Here is an 18,664-nt window from a genome sequence, read left to right on the forward strand (position 1 = left end):
TGTCCTCCTCACCCAGCCCTTCCCCTTGAGATGACCTTGGCCACATAGAGACAAGGGTTCCAACCACTGAACCTGGGGGTAGCGGGTATCATGCTGCACACTGGGGACACAGGCAAATCAGACACAGTGTCTGACCTCAAGGGGATCCAGTTTGGTAAATGAAGCTTCTTCTGAGAAACAGAAAAGCACTGAAGTGCTCATAACCACTCCCCCTACCCCCTCATCCCTGCCGATGCTGGGACAGATGTTCATGCAGAAGCCAGGAGAGGTCTCCTGGAGGAGGTGACATGTGGCTGCCTCTGTCCTTGCTCTCATGTTCACTGTACTCATGCGCTCAGGTGGCTATAACAAAGCACCACAGACTAAATGGCTTAAACAACAGAAAAATTATCCTTAATCCTTCTGAAGGCTGGGAGCCCAAGATCAAAGTGTCAGCATGGTTGGTTTCTTCTTAAGCCTCTCACCTTGGGGGTATAGACACCATCCTCTTGCTGTGTCTTCATGGGGTGGCCCCTCTGTGTATGTCTGTGTCCTGATCTTCTACTTCTCCTCCTTCTCCTTCAAGTGGGCTAACGCCCAGTGTGGAGCCTAACGCAGGGTTTGAACTCATGACCCTGAGATCAAGACCTGAGCTGAGATCAAGAGTTGGACAAAAAGCTGACTGAGCCACCCAGAGGCCCCCTCTGATGTCTTCTTAGGAGGACACCAGTCCTACTGTATTTGAGCTTGCTCTATGATCTCATTTTAACAGAATTACCCCTTTAAAGGTCCTATTTCCAAATATAGTAGCAATCATAGATCCTGGGGTTAAGAGTTTAACATATGGGGACTCCTGGGTGGCTCAGTGGTTGAGTATCCATCTTTGGCTTGGGGTGTGATCCCAGAATTATAGAATTGAATCCCACATCAGGCTCCCTGCATGGAGCCTGCTTCTCCCTCTGCCTATGTCTCTGCCTCACTCTCTGTGACTCTCGTGATTTAAATAAATAAAATCTTAAAAAAGAAAAAGACTTCAACATATGACCAGGGCAGGGGGCACAATTCAGTCAGTCCATAATATCCATCTTTGGCGCTCTGATCCAGGTCCCTGCTCCCCAACCTGGGCTTTATCAGGGGAGACCCAGGATCCCTTCTCCCAGGGAGCCTCCTGTCCAGGGGTTACAACGCAAGCTCAGAGAGGAAGGGCCTCCCACAGAGAAGAGGGAGAGGGAGGGAAGGATGCCCCAGTCCTCATATGGGCTTATTCTGATTGTGCTACTGACAATTCCCTGATTTTCTTTTTTCTTTCTTTCTTTCTTTCTTTCTTTCTTTCTTTCTTTCTTTCTTTCTTTCTTTCTTTCTTTCTTTCTCTCTCTCTCTCTTTCTTTCTTTCTTCTTCTTCTTCTTTCTTTCTTTCTTTCTTTCTTCTTCTTTCTTTCTTTCTTTCTTTCTTTTTTTCTTTCTTTCTTTCTTTCTTATTCTATTTTTTATTCATGAGAGACAGAGAGAGAGGCAGAGACATAGGCAGAGGGAGAAGCAGCCTCCCTGATGGGAGCCTGATGTAGGACTCCATCTCAGGACCCCTGGATCACAACCTGAGCCAAAGGCAGCCGCTCAGCCACTGAGCTACCCAGGTGCCCAAATCCTTGATTTTCATATTGTCCTTAGTTGCAGAAGATGATAATATGGCAGGGGGAGAAGGTTTGAATCCTTGGGATGTTCCTGTACATTTCTTTGCAACCTCCTATGAGTCTATAGTTTTTTCAAAATGAAGTTAAAAGCAAACTAAAATATTCACTCATATATGGACTGTAAAAAATAGTGAAAGGGACCATAAGGAAAGGGTAGTAAATTGAGTGGGGAAAAATTAGAAAGGAAGACAAACCATAAGAGACTCCTAACTCTGGGAAACAAAAGGTTGCAGAAGGGGAGGTGGGTGGGGGGATAGGGTAACTGGGTGATGGACACTAAGGAAGGCATGTGATGAGATGAACACTGGGTGTTATATGTTGGCAAATTGAATTTAAATAAAAAAAAATGTTTTAAAGCAAACCAAAATAGATAATCCCAAAGTACAGCAACAACAAACAGTCTGATGAGTCTATTAGACACCTGCTCAGAAATCTGTAACGTGCATCTCAAACTTAACATGCTTCGTGCAGCCCTATTTCTCACCACAAACCTTTCCGGCTATCTAAATATTTTTATGTGTCACCAAGTCCTGACTGCTTCCTTTACCTCACTCCATACACAACTACCCACAAGACCCATTAGCTCAACTTCTTAGGTATTAAAAAAAGTCTATCCATTTACCCCCACCCCCACTACCATTCGTTACCTCCTGCAAGATGTATCGGTCTTAGCACTATTGACATTTTGAGTCCGATGGTTCTGGGAGGGGAGGGATAGGGACCGTGGCAGGATGTCCAACAAGAGCCCTGGCCTCACCCCTCAGATGCCAGTGGCACCCCGTCCACTCTAGCTGGGACTGGGACAACTAAAAATGTCTCCGGACATCGCCGCCTATCCCCCCGATGGCAACCTACCCCTTGATGGAGAATGACTGCCCGCATCCCAGCCACCACCTTCACTCCTCCGTGTGACAGCAGTGATTGATTATTCTCGCTGCTCCCACTCTGCCCCCTCCATGGTGGCTTCTCAACACAACAGAGTTATTATTTTTCAAATATAAATCCATCCAGGTCCCTCTCTTACTTAAACGTTTCAATGGTGTCTTGCTATACTCATGAGAACACCCAAACTGCTCACCCTATCTCACCATGACCTCCCCAAGCTCACTTTGAACCCTCTTTTGCTTTGCTTCCGCATTCTGTCAGGGATCCCCACTGTGTTTCTCACCCACAGCAAGTCTGTTCACACCTGGGGACTGGAGGGGGGATGACCCTAGGAGTTGTCCAGAATGCTGTTGGGGGGGGGGGGTGCTGCCCCTCCTACCCCTCTGAGTTCAACGTTGGCCACGTTTCCCCTCCCCCACAGCCTTCTGAATTTCCTGTGGCTTCTTGGGCCCTTGCTCTAAGTGACCAAACCACCTCCACCCCTCTCCCAGGCTTGCCCAGACAAGAGCCAGGTGGCTACCCAAGGCCCCCAGAAATCTTTTTCCTTCATCCTAACATCTCTCTTCTCTGCCCAGGAGTGTTCAGATTCTCTCTGAACATATTCCTTTAAGACAAACGAACAGGGGCGCCTGGGTGGTTCGGTGGTTGAGCCTCTACCTTCGGGGCTCAGGTCGGGATTCCCAGGTCCTGGGATCGAGTCTCGCATAGGGCTCCCCTCAGGGAGTCTGCTTCTCCCTCTGCCTTTGTCTCTGCCTCTCTTTGTGTATCTGTCATGAATAAATAAATTAAATCTTAAAAAAAAAAAAAAGACAAAAAACTACGCAGCTCTGCAGGCTTCCCCTCTCGTCTCATTGACAAATGTTGCATCTGCTCCATCTACCCCTGATGCACAACGGAGGCGCTAAGATAGACTTTGAGAGGAAGTGAGACAGAGGTGGCGGGCGGGTATGGGGCGGGAGAAGTTGAGAGGGAAGAGAGAGGTAGTTAGCTCCGGACTGGGCCTGGGGAGGAAGCAGGGGTGTGGGCCTGAGACTGGAGCGAAGCATCGAGGGGATGTAGGAAAGGGTCGCAGTTAAGGATGAAGAGTCGGGGACTGGCTGCAGTTGAGGCCCTGAGTGCCGAGGAGACTCTAGTAGGGGAAAGGGGCACCTTATCCTCCCCAGCCTTTACACACACACACACACCGTCCTCTTCCTGTCATCTGTCCGCAAAGGACCTGTCCCGGGTGCCTCGCCGCCTCCACCGCAGTTCAGGGCGCCGCCGCCAGGAGGCGCGCCACCTCCGAAGTGCTGAAGACCCCCGCGGAGCCCGGGGCACCAGGGCGGGTGCTGCTGGTGGTGGTGCTGGAGAAGCCGCAGCTCCACGGGGACTATTTCCCTGGTGTTGCATATATTTGCAAACGCGGCTCTTCCCAAGAGGCTACGTTGATTCTCATTGCACCTGCAAATTATGACTGTTCTTTCACTGCATCTCAATAGACCGAGTCTCTGCGGGGGGGGGGGGGGGGGGAAGCTATTAAAGAAGTCACTGTGACCACTCTCCTTCCCTCACTGCAAACCCACCCTCCCCAAATTTAAAACACTTCAGTAGTTTTAACTAGGTGGCTTAGTTAAGTATATGATCCTGGGGTCCTGGGGTCCTGAGATCGAGCCCCAAGTTGGCTCCATGCTCAGCGGGGAGCCTGCTTCTCCCTCTTCCTCTGCAGCCCTCCCTCCTCATTCTCTCTCTCCCATTCTCTCTCTCTCTCTCTCTCTCTCTCTCTCTCTCTCAGATAAATACATAAAATATTTAAAAATAAACAAATGAAACACTTCAGTACCGTCCCATGCTCACACATCATTCTCAAATGGAGTCCTGCCCAGGCACACTCACCATGTGACAGCCAGGGGGGAAAACATGTTCCTGTGATGGCTTCATCTGGGCTATAACAGAGATATCACAGACTGGGTGGCTTAAGCAGGGAACATTCACTTCTCACAGTCTTGGGTGGCGCAAGTCCAAGATCAAGGAGCTGGCTGATTCTGTATGTTGGAAGAGCCCACTTCCTGACTCACAGAGGACAACTTTCTAGACTGCCTTGCCCTCACAGGGTGATAGGAGGGTCCAGGGAGTCTCTGGGGCCTCTTTTACAAGGGCACTAAGTCCCATTCAGGAGACCTCCAGCTTCACGGCCTAATCACCTCTCCAAGGCACCACCTCCTGCTACCATCACATGCAGGGTCCGGTAAATTTCAACATACAGATTGGGGGGGGACACAGTATATAGCATGTGGTGTTATCAGGTCCCATCCTCGAATTGTCTAGGTTGGGGTTGTGTTCTCAGCTGGACCTTCACCCTTTTCTCTTCAAGTGGAGATAGCATATTAAAAAGCAAGAAGGTGAGAGAAATACTACTACAGGATAAATTTGGATTTGCTAATTTCTAGTATAAGGAAAAATTTTGTAAGTTCAGTGCTTTGTTTTCAGATGTAATTGCTATTCACTGGCATGTGTTTTGACAGTCCGTGTGAACTATCTATTTTCTTTTCTTTTTCTTTTTTTAAAAAATATTTTATTTATTTATTCATGAGAGACACACACAGAGAGAGAGAGAGAGAGAGAGAGGCAGAGACACAGGCAGAGAGAGAAGCAAGCTCTATGCAGGGAGCCTGATGTGGGACTCGATCCCAGGACTCCAGGATCACGCCCTGGGCCAAAGGCAGGCGCAAAACCACTGAGCCACCGACGGATCTCCAACTACCTATTTTCCAAAGTGAAATACCAACTCTTTACGTGAAGACCTAAGGCTCTCTGTGATCTGGTTCCTGTTTACTTCCCCAGCTTACTATCTCTTTACTCCAATACTTTAATTTTTTTCCCTTTAATAAAGTGTAAAGCAGCCCCTGCTGGCATTGACAGGCAGGCCCTGGTGTTCTCCTATTAAATATAAATGATTTCACAGGATTTCACACCAGACAAACCCACTTTGTGACTGGAGTAGAATAAGATAAGGATAAGACTACTCCATAGTCATGCCTTAACACAGACACATTGTCTAAGCCACAAAATGACGACATAGCCCCCATCCCCACCCCAGTCCAGGATAACATGATTGACTGCAGAATATTTATCAATTACAGCTTTAACCTTTGTTATGGACTGAATGTTGTATTCCTCCCAACATTCATATGCTGAAGCCCTATTCCCCAGTGCATTGGTATTCGGAGAGGGGACATCTGGGAGATGATTTGGTTGTGAGGATCATTTCCTGAATGAGATTTGTGCCCTTACAAAAGAGACTGCAGAAAGTACCCTTGTCCCTGTGAACCAGGACATGTGCTCTCACCAGGTGCCAGATATGTTGGTACGTTGATCTTGGATTTCTCAGCCTTCAAAACTGTGAGAAATAAATTTCTGATGTCTGTAAACTATCCAGTCTGTAGTGCTCTTTAAAGCAGCCTGAACTGACTAAGACAGATACCTATTGGAGCTGAGACATCACTTGGTAAGCTGGCATATATTCATCTAACTAAAACCCTTACCAAGGTAATCGAACATTTCTGACTCTAGAAAATACTGCCCATCATGCCCTTTCCTATCAATGCCAGTGTTCAGAGCTAGAGTCTTGGCCATGTGGATAAGGAGCAGCTTGAGGAAGAGAGCCCCTACCTTCTCAGCTATATTCACCTGATATTTAGTCCCTTTAACACACAGCTGGCAGGGAATGAAAAGTACTGGCAGCCTGCCCTTTCCTGGGAGGGTACCATAATTCTCGACTTGGGACTTGGAGGAGAGGAAGCCTTGTGTTCTTGCTCTACCTACCTGGAATAGAGTTTCCATTATCCTGAACTGGAATAGGGATGGAAGTGGAACCAGCAACATTATTCTTAAAAGCCAAAACTGGGAATGATTGAAATGTCCATTAACTGGTGAACACATAAATGAAATGTGGTATATACTCACACAGTGTAATAATATTGAGAACAAAATGTCATTAGCTATTAGTGTGTGCTCTAACGTGGTTGAACCTCAGAAATGTGATACTTAGTGAAAGATAGCAGACACAACAGACTTTATATTATGTGATTCCATGTATATGTATATTTATAAAAACAGTTCATCAGTTCATTAGAGATTGAAAGCAGATCGATGATTTCCTGGAGCTGTGAAGGGAGAGGTATTTATTGCAAATGGGCATAAGGGTCCTCTTTAGGCTAATGAAAATGTGTGACAATGACTATATAACTATAAATTTACCCAAGAATCATTGAACTGTACATTTACAATGAATTAATTTTACACTGTATCAGCTATACCTCCATAAAGCAGTTATTAAAAGTCTGCTGTGGGGACACCTGGGTGGCTCAGTGGTTGAGTGTCTGCCTTTGGCTAAGGGCGTGATCCCGGGATCCGGGATCTAGTCCCACATCGGGCTCCTTTCAGGGAGTCTGCTTCTCCCTCAGCCTGTCTCTGCCTCTCTCTGTGTGTCTGTCATGAATGGATGGATAAAATCTTAAGAAGAAAAAAAAGGTCTGCTGGGGACTTCTGCTCCTTAGCATAAGAGAGTATAGGGTCCAGAATTCTCCTCCTGTAAAAAACTGGAATGCCAAACAAAATATAAGAAGCCTCTGTTTTCATACGTGAAGCACAGGCAGGGAAGAACTGTGATCCTTGAGAGAAGGACAAAAATGAGGTGAACCATAAAATCACCCAGGTTTTTTGTGAGGCAGTTGTTTGCAACTAGCAGAGTGAGAAGGGGATGAGGTCATAATAAAAGGGACTGAAAATGGGGATCCCTGGGTGGCTTAGCAGTTTCGCACCTGCCTTCAGCCCAGGGCGTGATCCTGGAGTCCCGGGATCAAGTCCCACATCAGGCTCCCGGCATGGAGCCTGTTTCTCCCTCTGCCTGTGTGTCTCTGTCTCTCTGTCTCTCATGAATAAATAATAAAATCTTTAAAAAAGGGAGGAGGACTGAAACTTCACTGGGTTGAAGAGACACACTTGAGGGATAAGGAGACTGACATAGCTAACATATGTAGGTCAGAGTTTCAGATAATAGAGAGTATTGTGAAGAAAGGGTTCAAGGTCTCCAAGAAAGGTCCTTGAGTGGTTGGCAAAATAACAATCTGCATGTGCACAGGGTAAAACCCAATGAGGCCAAATGAGAATATATATATTTTAAAGATTCTATTTATTTATTCACGAGAGGCACACAGAGAGAGGCAGAGACACAGGCAGAGGGAGAAGTGGGCTCCCTGAAGGGAGCCTGAAGTGGGACTCTGATCCCAGGACCCTGGGATCACGACCTGAACCAAAGGCAGTTGCTCAACCACTGAGCCACCCAGGTGCCCTGAGTAATTTCTAAGGGGAGAATAATTACTGGAGAGTTATTAGATGGGAGATTCCCAGTGCTCACAAAGGGCTTGGTCTTGTGTATATTCCCTCCAGCCAGAGTGAAAATACCTTCTTGAATCCATGGGGCATTCAGTAAAATCACCAAAAGGGCCATGGCATTCAAGTGAAAGAAAATTAGTCAAACACTAGACCTGTCTTAGGAGGAGCTGAAAATTAAAGAATCTTAGGAATATGGCCCAGAGGTGCCTGGGTGACTCAGTCAGTTAAGCACCTGCCTTCAGCTCAGGTCATGATCCCAGGGTCCTAGAATTGAGCCCTACATGGGTCTCTCTGCTCAGCAGGGAGCCTGTTCTCCCTCTCTCTCTGCCCCTCCTCCTGCTTGTGCTTTTTCATTCTCTCTCTGTCAAATAAATAAATATTTTTAAAAATTGGTCCAACATGCAAGTAACTGAACTGCTTTTAAAAAAATGACCAGTGTTTTTAAAGGAATATAACAGGGGATCCCTGGGTGGCTCAACGGTTTGGCGCCTGCCTTTGGCCCAGGGCGTGATCCTGGAATCTCGGGATCAGTCCCGCGTCGGGCTCCCTGCATGGAGCCTGCTTCTCCCTCTGCCTGTGTCTCTGCCTCTCTCTGTGTGTGTCTCTCATGAATAAATAAATAAAATCTTTAAAAATAAACAAATAAATAAAGGAATACAACAAAACCAAGCAGTCAGCCACATAAAATTGATAATTTCCAGTATTCAACGAAAATTACTAGACACAGAAAGAAATATGAACACATGAGAAACACACTCAACAAGAGAAAAGTCCTCCAGTGGAATCAGAGTCAGACATGACACAGAGGGCAGAACTAGGAGACAAAGACATTAAAAGAGTTATTACAAGTATGTGCCGGAAATATTGAAGGATGTAAAGGAAAAAATTACCATTATATAATGAGCAAAGAAGTGTAATATTAAAAACAGGATGTGTAACTTTTTAAAAAGATTTTTAGGGCAGCCGGGGTGGCTCAGCAGTTTAGGCCACCTTTGGTCCAGGGCGTGATCCTGGAGACCCGGGATCAAGTCCCACATCGTGCTCCCTGCATGGAGCCTGCTTCTACTTCTGCCTGTGTCTCCGCCTCTCTCTCTCTCTCTGTCTCTCATGAATAAAAAAATAAAATCTTTAAAAATAAGTAAGTAAATAAATAAATAAATAAATAAATAAATAAATAAATAAAGGAATAAAACAAAACCAAGCAGTCAGCCACATAAAAAAAAATCTTTAAAAAGATTTTTATTTGTTTATTCATGAGAGACACACAGAGAGAGAGAGGCAGAGACATAGGCGGAAGAAGAAGCAGGCTCCCTGAGGGGAGCCCAATGCAGGACTCAATCTCAGGACCCCTGGATCATGACCTGAGCCAAAGGCAGACACTCAACCACTGAGCCACCCAGGTGTCCTGGAAATGTGACTTTTTAAAAAGAGTTTATTTATTTATTTGAGAGAGGAAAGCACATACATGTGTGTGTGAAAGAGCAGGGGGAGGGTGGAGGGAAAGGAAGAGAAAATCTCAAGCAGACTCTGCTAAGGACAGAGCCCAGTGCAGGGCTGGATCTCATGACCCTGAGATCATGACCTGAGCCAAAATCAAGAGATGGATACCAAATGACTGAGCCACTCAGGTGCCCCCAAGAAATGTAACTTTTAAAGAAGAAAATACATTATCTGCAATGAGAGTTCCATTGAATGAGATAAACAATAGATTCAACGTTGTAGAAGAATGATCAGCAAACTTGGAGATGTAGCAGTAGATCCTGTTCGAACAGCAGACAGAGCGGGGAAGGGTCTGTAAAATGGCAAACAGATGTTCAGGGCCCTGTGAGATAGCATCAGGCCACATAACATATGTAAAAGGAGAGGCTCAGAGAAGATGAGAGAAAGGAAGAATAGAAAAAAAAAAATATATATATATATATATACATTTAAATAAATATTGGCTTCACTTTTACAAATTTGATTGTAATTGTAAAACCACAGACTCAAGGTACTCTGCAAATGCCAAACAGGATAATATCTTTCTTCCTTTCTCCCTGTCCCTTCTCAACACACACACACACACACACACACACACACACACACACACACCAAGGCATATATTAGTCAAATTATTTAAACCGAGGGGAAAAAAGAGAAAATATTAAAACTGGGTAGAGAAAAAGACAAACTACAGATGAAAAAAAAAGGAAGGAAGGAAGGAAGGAAGGAAGGAAGGAAGGAAGGAAGGAAGGAAGGAGGAAGGAAGGAAGGAAGGAAGGAAGGAAGGAAGGAAGGAAGGAAGGAAGGAAAAACTTTACAGAATTCTCACAAGAAACTATGAAAGACAAAAGAATTTGAAGAACTGAAAGGGAAGAAAATGTTACCCTAAAGTTCTTTATCCCACAAAAAATATCTTTGCAAGCTAAGGGAAACAGAAACTCCTCTAGATAAATAACAGCTGAGAGAATTCGCCACCAGCATACCTACAATCTCAAGAAAGATAGATTCAGGCAAAAGGAAAGTGAAACCTGAAGGTATACGAAGGAATGAAAAGCTACTGAATGGTTAATATGTGGATAAATATGAAATAGTTTATTTTTCTAATTTAAAAAATCTCTTTAAAATTCACTGCTTAGCTATTTTTTTTAAGATTATTTATTTATTCACAAGAGATACAGAGAGAGAGAGGCAAAGACATAGACAGAGGAAGAAGCAGGCTCCATGCAGGGAGCCTGATTTGGGACTCGACCCCAGGGCTCCAGGATCATGCCCTGAGCCAAAGGCAGATGCTCAACCACTGAGCCACCCAGGCAGTCCTAAAATTCACTGCTTTGAGAAATATTATGAGATTTATAACAATATATTATGGGGTTGAATTTTGGGCTTATCCAAATCAAATTACAATAAGCACACAGAAGCAAAATATTACATGGAGCATACATAATTCAATTAATAATAACAAAAAAATCTGTCTATGTCCTCATTCACCCTCCCCACCATGGATGTGGAACCATCAGGAAGAATCTTAAGGATCAGAGGTGAAGAGGCATTATTTCTGGAGAGGAGGTGGGGTCGAGTCCTCTAGTATTTCCTTGTTCCACAGAGCAATGCAGGGGTGAGTCTAGGATACTGTGGTTTGACAGATCCTCAGTTACAACTTGCAGACTTACCCTCTTTGGAGCCTCTGAACCTGTAGGGGAAACACAGTTCTGAGATAAGAGGCCAGTTCTGTGGGTAGCTTGCTCTGGAGAGGACAAGAAGAGTGAAACCACCCAAGGTGTCCCAAAATCTGGGATGCTGTGAGAAAGGACTTCTCACCTGGTATAGTAGATCCAGGTGAGGCCATAGGTGGAAAGGAAGCCAGCCCCCATGAGGGCCCCTCTGATCAGGGTGAGGACCAGAGGCCAGGTGCCCCCCTGCTCCCCTGAGTTCTGGGGACAGGAACTGGAGGTACCTAGAGGAGGAGGAGAGAGAGGAGGAGGAGAGTGAGTTTCCTTTTAAAAAAAAAAGATTTGTTTATTTGACAGAGAGTGAGAGCCAGACAATCACAGAGAAAGAGGCAGAGGGAGAAGCAAAGGGAGAAACAGACTCCCCTCTGAGCAGAGCCCAATGATAGACTCAATTCCAGGACCCTGAGATCATGACCCGAGCCAAAGGCAGATGCCTAACCGACTGAGCCACCCACTCACTGAGAGGGAGTTTCCTGAATTCCACACCTTAGTCCCATTCACAGCCCCCTGTCAGAATGCAGGTGTCCGGCACATACTCACCCTGCATAACTAGGTTCAGGGAGACGTGGTAGGAGTTCCACAAGTGCTGAGCTCGGCAGGTGAATTCTCCTTCATCGCCCAGGACCAGCCGGGGCAGCTCCAGGACCCTGGGATCCGAGGGCTTGGAGGGGCTTAGAGTCAGGCTTCCTCGGGACCAGCTCAGCATCACAGGGAACTTGTGGTCAGTATCACAGACCAGGCGCAGAGACTGGCCCTTCTGAACTTGCAGAGAGGTGGCATTGCCCAGGGCCTCTGGTACTAGGGGACAGACAGAGCCAGAAGGGCACAGCTGAGGACCCCTTCTCTCCCTCTGGCCTTCCACAGACACGGGTGTAGAAAATAGTGTCTCTCAGACAAGTGTTACCAGCAAAGGCAAGTAAGAGTGATGAGCCATCTGGTGGGGTGGGGAGAAGGAATGGTGCCCAAAGAGCCCAGGACAGGTGAATGGCTCCCTGAGCGAGAGCTGGCATGTCTGGACATGGCAGAGAACATCCCAGGAGGCGGTGCCCTTTGATGTATGATTCTGAAGAGGGGCATGGACACACGTAGGTCTGACCTGGAGACTCGCACACAGGTGTTGCTCCCAGGCTTTCCTCTGAGAGCCACAGGGAACCATGGGAGGGTCTAGACAGGGGAGGAACAGGGCCAGATCTAGGGCAGGTGGAGGCACCTTTGGGCCAGGGTGGGCTACAGGGGACGGTGGGGATGGGGGCAGAGACTGGCAGGCCAGAGAGGAAGCTGGTCCAGATGCAGGTGGTCTCACCATGTCCAGGTAAGAGAAGGTGGAGGCCCGAGGTGGGGCTGCTGCCGTGGGGATGGAGAAAGAGAGCCACTTAAGACATTTTCCTGAAGTTGAGTTTGCAAAACTTGCTGGTTGTGGGGAGCATTGGGTGGGGCACAGAAATGTCTAAAGTGACTTCCAGGGATGCCTGAGTTGTTCAGCGGTTGAGACCTGCCTTCGGCCCGGGGCGTGATCCTGGATTCCTGGGATCAAGTCCCACATTGGGCTCCCTGCATGGAGCCTGCTTCTCCCTCTGCCTGTGTCTCTGCTTCTGTGTGTGTGTGTCTCTCATGAATAAATAAATAAAATCTTTTAAAAATAAATAAAGTGACTTCCAGGATATGGACTCAGGGTGCTCAGGTGGGAAAGGCCTCCCCAAGGTAGCAGAGGGGGCTCAGGATGATCTGGACTGGACAGAGATGGACAGAGACTGGGAGGATCCCTGGGCAGACACAGGACTGGAAGCACCAGGGCACAGGCTTATTCACGGCGTCATGCAGAAAGCAGCCAGGGGCCCAGTGCCCAGCTATAGGAACTTGTATCTAAGGCTCCTGGTGGGACAGAGATGTCATGGCCACGGGGAGAGTGGAGAATCATGAAAAGGGTCCGATGGGAAAATGAGAGGAGAGAGATCAGGGGAGAGAAAGCAGCCATGGTGACAGTGAGTGGTCAGCTAGGATTCAGAGTGACCCCAGAGAGTCCAGCCAGGTGGTGGGGTGAGGCGGATTTGGGATCAGGGAGCGATTAATGAGCAATGGAGCTTCATCCCGTCAGACCCTTGCAACATTCCCTTATTTGACCTCTGAGATGTCAGTTGTGCCTCAGACCTCTCCCACCTGTGCTGTTTCCCCTGAAGATGAGGATGGTCAGGTTGTGTGGAGCATCTGAAACAGAAACAAAAAATTGGCCATCTGCAGTATGATGAGGTGGCCGTGAGCGAGGGGATGGAGCCTGGGTGTTTGCTCCATCTTGATTCTGTGGCTCTAAGAATTCTTCCCAAGTATCCCACTCAAGCCCTGCCTCCCCCTCCCTAGCACTCACAAGACACGTTTAGCTGGATGGTCTTCTCTGTGCTCACACCAGCTCCAGGGAAGGTCACTCGACAGGTAAGGTTGGTGCCGTGGTCCTGCGGCCCTGGTGTGAGGGTGAGCACAGACGTGTAGCGACTCTTGGAGCCCCGGGAGGTGAGGGTGACCCCGATCCAGGAGAATGTGGGGCGTGTTCCCCTCTTACAGACCCATGGCACGCTACAGGTAATGTTCTTGGGGTGGCCAGATTCTAGGGGCTCTTGGATGTGGATGTCCGGTGTCTTTGTCAGAGCTGAGGAGGAGAGAGACAGATCCTGGAGATGGTACCTGAGTGTGCCCCTAGAAGCAGCCTCTACCCCCAGGCCAGCTGTCTCCTCCCCAGACAGGATGGAAATCAGGGATCCCCTCCTAGTCCTGCCACAGGAGCCCTCAGGACCCATGCATGTGGCATATGTCCTTTTCTTGGCCCCATTTCTTACCTGTCACATGCACGGAGAGCTGGTTCTGTAGGTAATTATATCTCACATAAGACCCTCTCTCCACCCTGAAGAAGTATGTCCCCGAGTCCCTTCTCTGTGCATCTTTGATCTCCAGGGAGCAGTCATATTCCAGGGGGTTTCCAAGGAGGCAGAATCGGTCCTGGGTCCCCTCCTGTACTTTACGATGTGGGTTGTTTGTGGCCACTGGAGCATCCTGGGACGTAGAGGCCCCTTCCCGGAACCAGTAGCCATGAACAGGGTCAGAGTCAGCCCAGCCATTCTTGGGGTAGAAGAAATTGCAGGGCACAGAGATACATAGGCCCTCCTGCACTGTCAGGGACTCCTGAACTTGCAGCCAGTACCTCGAATCGGAATTAGAGAACCCTGGAGGGAATGGAGCCAGTGGAGGCAATGGAGGCAGTGGCTTCTGCCTGCCCAGCCTCTTCCCCTGGGCCCACTCACCTGCCCACAGCAAGGGCAGCACCAGCGGCAGCAGCAGCATATTTGAGATGGAGGGTGTGTGGGCTTCTTGTGGGTGAAGGAGAGGTGCCAGGGAGGAGCCTGAGTCCTGGTGGTTCTCAGAAGAGGAACTGCAGCCCCAGAGCTGGCCCCCTCTCTGCACAGAGCCTGCCACATTTCCTGGCCAGAGACCCAGGAGACGCCCTCCCCAGGAAGGAGAGGCCAGCACCTGACCGCGTGTCCTGCCCCCATCTTGGCACTTCCCTATGGCACCAGAGCCTGGACTGGGATTTCTGAGGACATGTGAGGCATGAGACACAGTGAGTCTCCTCGACCTCCAACTGAGGTGATTGTCTGAGCAGCATTGTCTATACCTGGGAGCTAGTCCGTTCCTGGCTAGATCTGGAGGGGTCACAGCTTCATCTAGAGCTTCCAGGTTCTAAAGGATTCTTTAGGTTTGTGTGAGTGTCTGGAGCAGAAGAAAAGAAGGAGTCCTGGGTGTAGTGAAGGCAGGAGCCATTCATTCATTCATTCATTCCCCAAATACTTAGTGAACATCTGTGTTGGGGGACCTGGAGACAAGCCAGTTGGGCCTAACCTGGTCCACCTTGTGACATGGTCCCCACCCAGGGTGCCACTTCCTCCCCAGCCACACAGTACTGTCCCTAGGGGGTTCAGAGCTGCAGGCACCTGTGACTTTGCCATGTGTCCTTAGGTATTTTCTAAAAATACGAGTACGAGATTATTTTTGACATGTAGTAAACAAGAACAACTCTCTTCAAGCTGCAAAACTTGAACTATACCCATTAAAGAACAACTCCCCATTCCCCTCTCCTCCCAGTCCCTGCAACCACTGTTGCATGCTTTGTCTTCAGGAATTTGACATTTTTTTTTTTTAAGATTTTATTTATTCATGAGAGACACAGAGAGAGAGAGGCAGAGACACAGGCAGAGGGAGAAGCAGGCTCCGTGCAGGGAGCCTGACGTAGGACTCGATCCTGGGTCTCCAGGGTCACGCCCTGGACTGAAGGTGGTGCTAAGCTACTTAGCCACCCAAGCTGCCCCTTGTTCTCAATTCTTTTGCATATGCACCCAGATGTGGAATTACCAGATTATATGGCAATTCTATTACTAATTTCTTGAGGAAAGGCCATACCCTTTTGTGAACCTTCTCTATTACCACGTCAAGCTAGCTGTGACTACTCTTGTGATTCTGGACGTTCAAACTCAGCCCTCCCTGACATCCCCAGTTGGATGTCAAGTGGCTTCTCAGAATGAGCATCATCCTCAAAACCCAGCTCTCTGAAGTCCGCCCCATAAGAGGACTCTGCCCTTCCAGCTGCTCAGGGGAGATACTGGGCATCATTTTTGCTCTTCTCTATCCCCCACCCCCTCCTCCATTAGAACATGCTGTTAGCTTGACCTTCAGAATATATCTAGAAATATTCTCCCACTTGCAGTGTATCCTTGGCCCAGCGCACCTGGACAACCACCCCCCACCCCCAGGGCTGTGCCACATCTGTTTTTTGCTCCCACGGACCCAGTCTGGCTGATTCTGAACTGAGTAGCCATGGGGATCCTCCTAAATGAGGGTCCCAGCATGTGTCTGCTCTCCTTGAAGGTTGCAGTGGTCTGCAGTGGTCTTCCACGGGACCTGCATCATCCTCCGGGCTCCCTCACCTTTGCACTTCTGTGCTGCCAGTCTCGGAGCTACTGCACTCACTGCTCCCCTAAGAGGATTCCTTTTAGGCAAGCAAAGAGTCTGCTTCTTCCTACATTGGAGTCTTAGTTCAAACATAACCTCCACAACCTCTCAGCTCCAGAAAACCCAGCCCAAGGCACCGCATGCTCCTTTCCCTGAGAGCTTTTTCTCCAGGCCTCTATGAATATGTGACATACTCTATTTTTATTTATTATTTACTTTTTTATTCTTGTCTCATAAGAACAGAACCTTGATGACAGATGTGCTTAGTGTTCCCTTGTTTTGTTTTGTTTTGTGGTAAAACACTCACAAAATAAAACTTGCTTTTTTTAAGAAAATTTTATTTATTGGGCAGCCTGGGTGGCTCAGCGGTTTAGCGACTCTTTCGGCCCAGGGTGTGATCCTGGAGACCCAGGATCTTTTTATAAAAAAGATTTTATTTATTTATTCATGAGAGACACACAGAGAGAGGCAGAGACATAGGCAGACAGAGAAGTGGGCTCCCTCCAGGGAGCCTATTATGGAACTTGATCCCAGGACTCCGGGATCACGACCTGAGCCAAAAGCAGATGCTTAACCAGAGTCACCCAAGTGTCCCGAAATTTGCCATTTTTAACATTGTATAAGGTACAATTCAGAGACACTAAGTACACTCACAATGTTGTGCAACTATCACCACCAACTCTTTCCAAAACTTTTTCATCATCCCCAACAGAAACTCTGCACAGTTGCCCAACAACCTCCACCCACCCCCATCCCCAAACTCAGAACAACTCCTATTCTACTTTCGGTTTCCATGAGCTTGCCTGTTCTGGGTAGCTCAGATAAGCAGAATCAAACAGTGTTTGTCCTTTTGTGTCTGTTTTTTTCCTTTAGCATATGGTTTTCAAGGGTAATCCCTATTGTGGCTGCATGATATTCCATTATGTGTCTACACTGTAGTTGGCTCATCCATTTTTCTGATGATGGACATCAGGACTGGTTCCATTGTTACCGTGAGTAATGCTACTATGAACAATGATCCACAAGTATCTGTTTTAGGTGATGCTTTCAATTTCCTTGAGTATATACCTGGGAATGCAGTGCTGGGTCATACAGTAATTCTGTTTAATTTTTTTTTTTTAAAGATTTTATTTATTTTTTCATAAGACACACACACACACACACACACACACACACACGAGAGAGAGAGAGAGAGAGAGAGAGAGAGAGGCAAAGACACAGGCAGAGAGAGAAGCAGGCTCCATGCAGGGAGCCCGTTGTGGGACTCGGTCCCAGGACTCCAGGATCGCACCCTAGGCTGAAGGCAGGCCCTAAACCGCTGAGCCACCCAGGGATCCCTGTTTAATTTATTTTTGAAGATTTATTTATGGGATGCCTGTTGGCTCAGCAGTTGAGCATCTGCCTTTGGTTCAGGCCGTGATCCTAGGATCCTGGGATCAAGTCCCACATCTGGCTCCATGCGGCAAGCCAGCTTTTCCCTCTGCCTATGTCTCTGCCTCTCTCTCTATGTCTCTCATGAATAAATAAATAAAACCTTAAAAATATATAAAAATGTATTCATTTATTTGAGAAAGAGAGAGAAAGACTGCATAAGCAGGGGGAGAGGCAGAGGGAGAGAGAGAGTCACAAGCAGACTCCCCATCCAGCAAGGAGCCTGACATGGGGCTCGATCCCACAACACTGAGATCATGACCTGAGCTGAAATCAAGAGTCAGATACTATCCAATGGAGCTACCCAGGCATCCTGATTTCTCTTTAACTTTTAAAGGAGATTCCAAAGAGTTTTCCACAAGGCTGCACCATTTCTCATTCCCACAAGCAAAGTGTGTGGGTTCCCATTTGTCCATGTCTTTGCCAACACTTGTTACCTTTTTTTCTTTTTCTTCTTTTTTCAAGGAGATCTGTCCTAATGGATGTGAAGTATTGCTTCACTATGGTTTTGACTTGCATTTCTCTAGTGACTAATGATGTTAATTATTATTTCATGTTATCCTTGGGCATTTGTATATCTTCTTTGCAGAACATCTATTCAAGTCCTTTGGATGACAGAGAATTTTGAAGCTGTATTTATAGATGTACCTCTGGCACCTATAACAAGGCTGGCACATAGCAGGTGTATTTGCTGAATGAGTCTATGAATAAATGACTGAATATCATTCTTCCATTCAAAACCATACAACTACATGTGTGTATATATATATACACACGGGCACACACACACACACACACACAGGTGGGTGGTATTTAATACTGACCCTGAATATGATCAGGCTCTGGAGATGCAAAAATGGGGAGGAAAGGGCATTTCATGAGAAGGAACAGCATATGCAAAGTCTCACAGTCATGAAGGCCCTGGTCCAGCTGTGTGTGGAGACATTGCAAGATGCAGGGAGAGGTAGAGATCTGGGTGGAGGGTCCAGTGGAGGATGGACCAAGCCTGGCCTTCAAATCCACTGTTTGCACCTCAGTCTTGGCTCTGGAGAGGAATCATAGCTGTTCATGATGGGGAGGAAGTGGACGCTAAACATCTCC

The 18,664-nt window shown here is 47.4% G+C and overlaps 1 protein-coding gene across 1 annotated transcript; it reads right to left on the minus strand.

The window, feature by feature from the left end:
- Nucleotides 1-10,605: 10,605 nt before the first annotated feature.
- On the minus strand, nt 10,606-14,515 carry LOC112931494 (sialic acid-binding Ig-like lectin 14). The gene is made up of 6 exons (XM_072757833.1): nt 13,969-14,515; nt 13,503-13,781; nt 13,298-13,345; nt 11,681-11,938; nt 11,229-11,364; nt 10,606-11,100 (listed from the first exon to the last, which is right to left on the minus strand). Exons 1-6 carry the CDS (start codon nt 14,468-14,470, stop codon nt 11,058-11,060), a joined length of 1,266 nt encoding a protein of 421 aa, XP_072613934.1. The 5' UTR covers nt 14,471-14,515; the 3' UTR covers nt 10,606-11,057.
- Nucleotides 14,516-18,664: the final 4,149 nt, after the last annotated feature.

The sequence above is a fragment of the Vulpes vulpes genome, chromosome 1, assembly GCF_048418805.1.
Source record: "Vulpes vulpes isolate BD-2025 chromosome 1, VulVul3, whole genome shotgun sequence".
In the NCBI taxonomy this organism is placed as follows: Eukaryota; Metazoa; Chordata; class Mammalia; order Carnivora; family Canidae; genus Vulpes; species Vulpes vulpes.

Coding starts and splice junctions, on each gene's coding strand:
- LOC112931494 (XM_072757833.1), bottom strand. CDS start 14,470: ATGCTGCTGCTGCCGCTGGTGCTGCCCTTGCTGTGGGCAGGTGAGTGG. Junction 13,782..13,968: donor GCTCTCCGTGCATGTGACAG/GTAAGAAATGGG, acceptor TCTCCTCCTCAG/CTCTGACAAAGACACCGGAC. Junction 11,101..11,228: donor ACCTGGATCTACTATACCAG/GTGAGAAGTCCT, acceptor TTTCCCCTACAG/GTTCAGAGGCTCCAAAGAGG.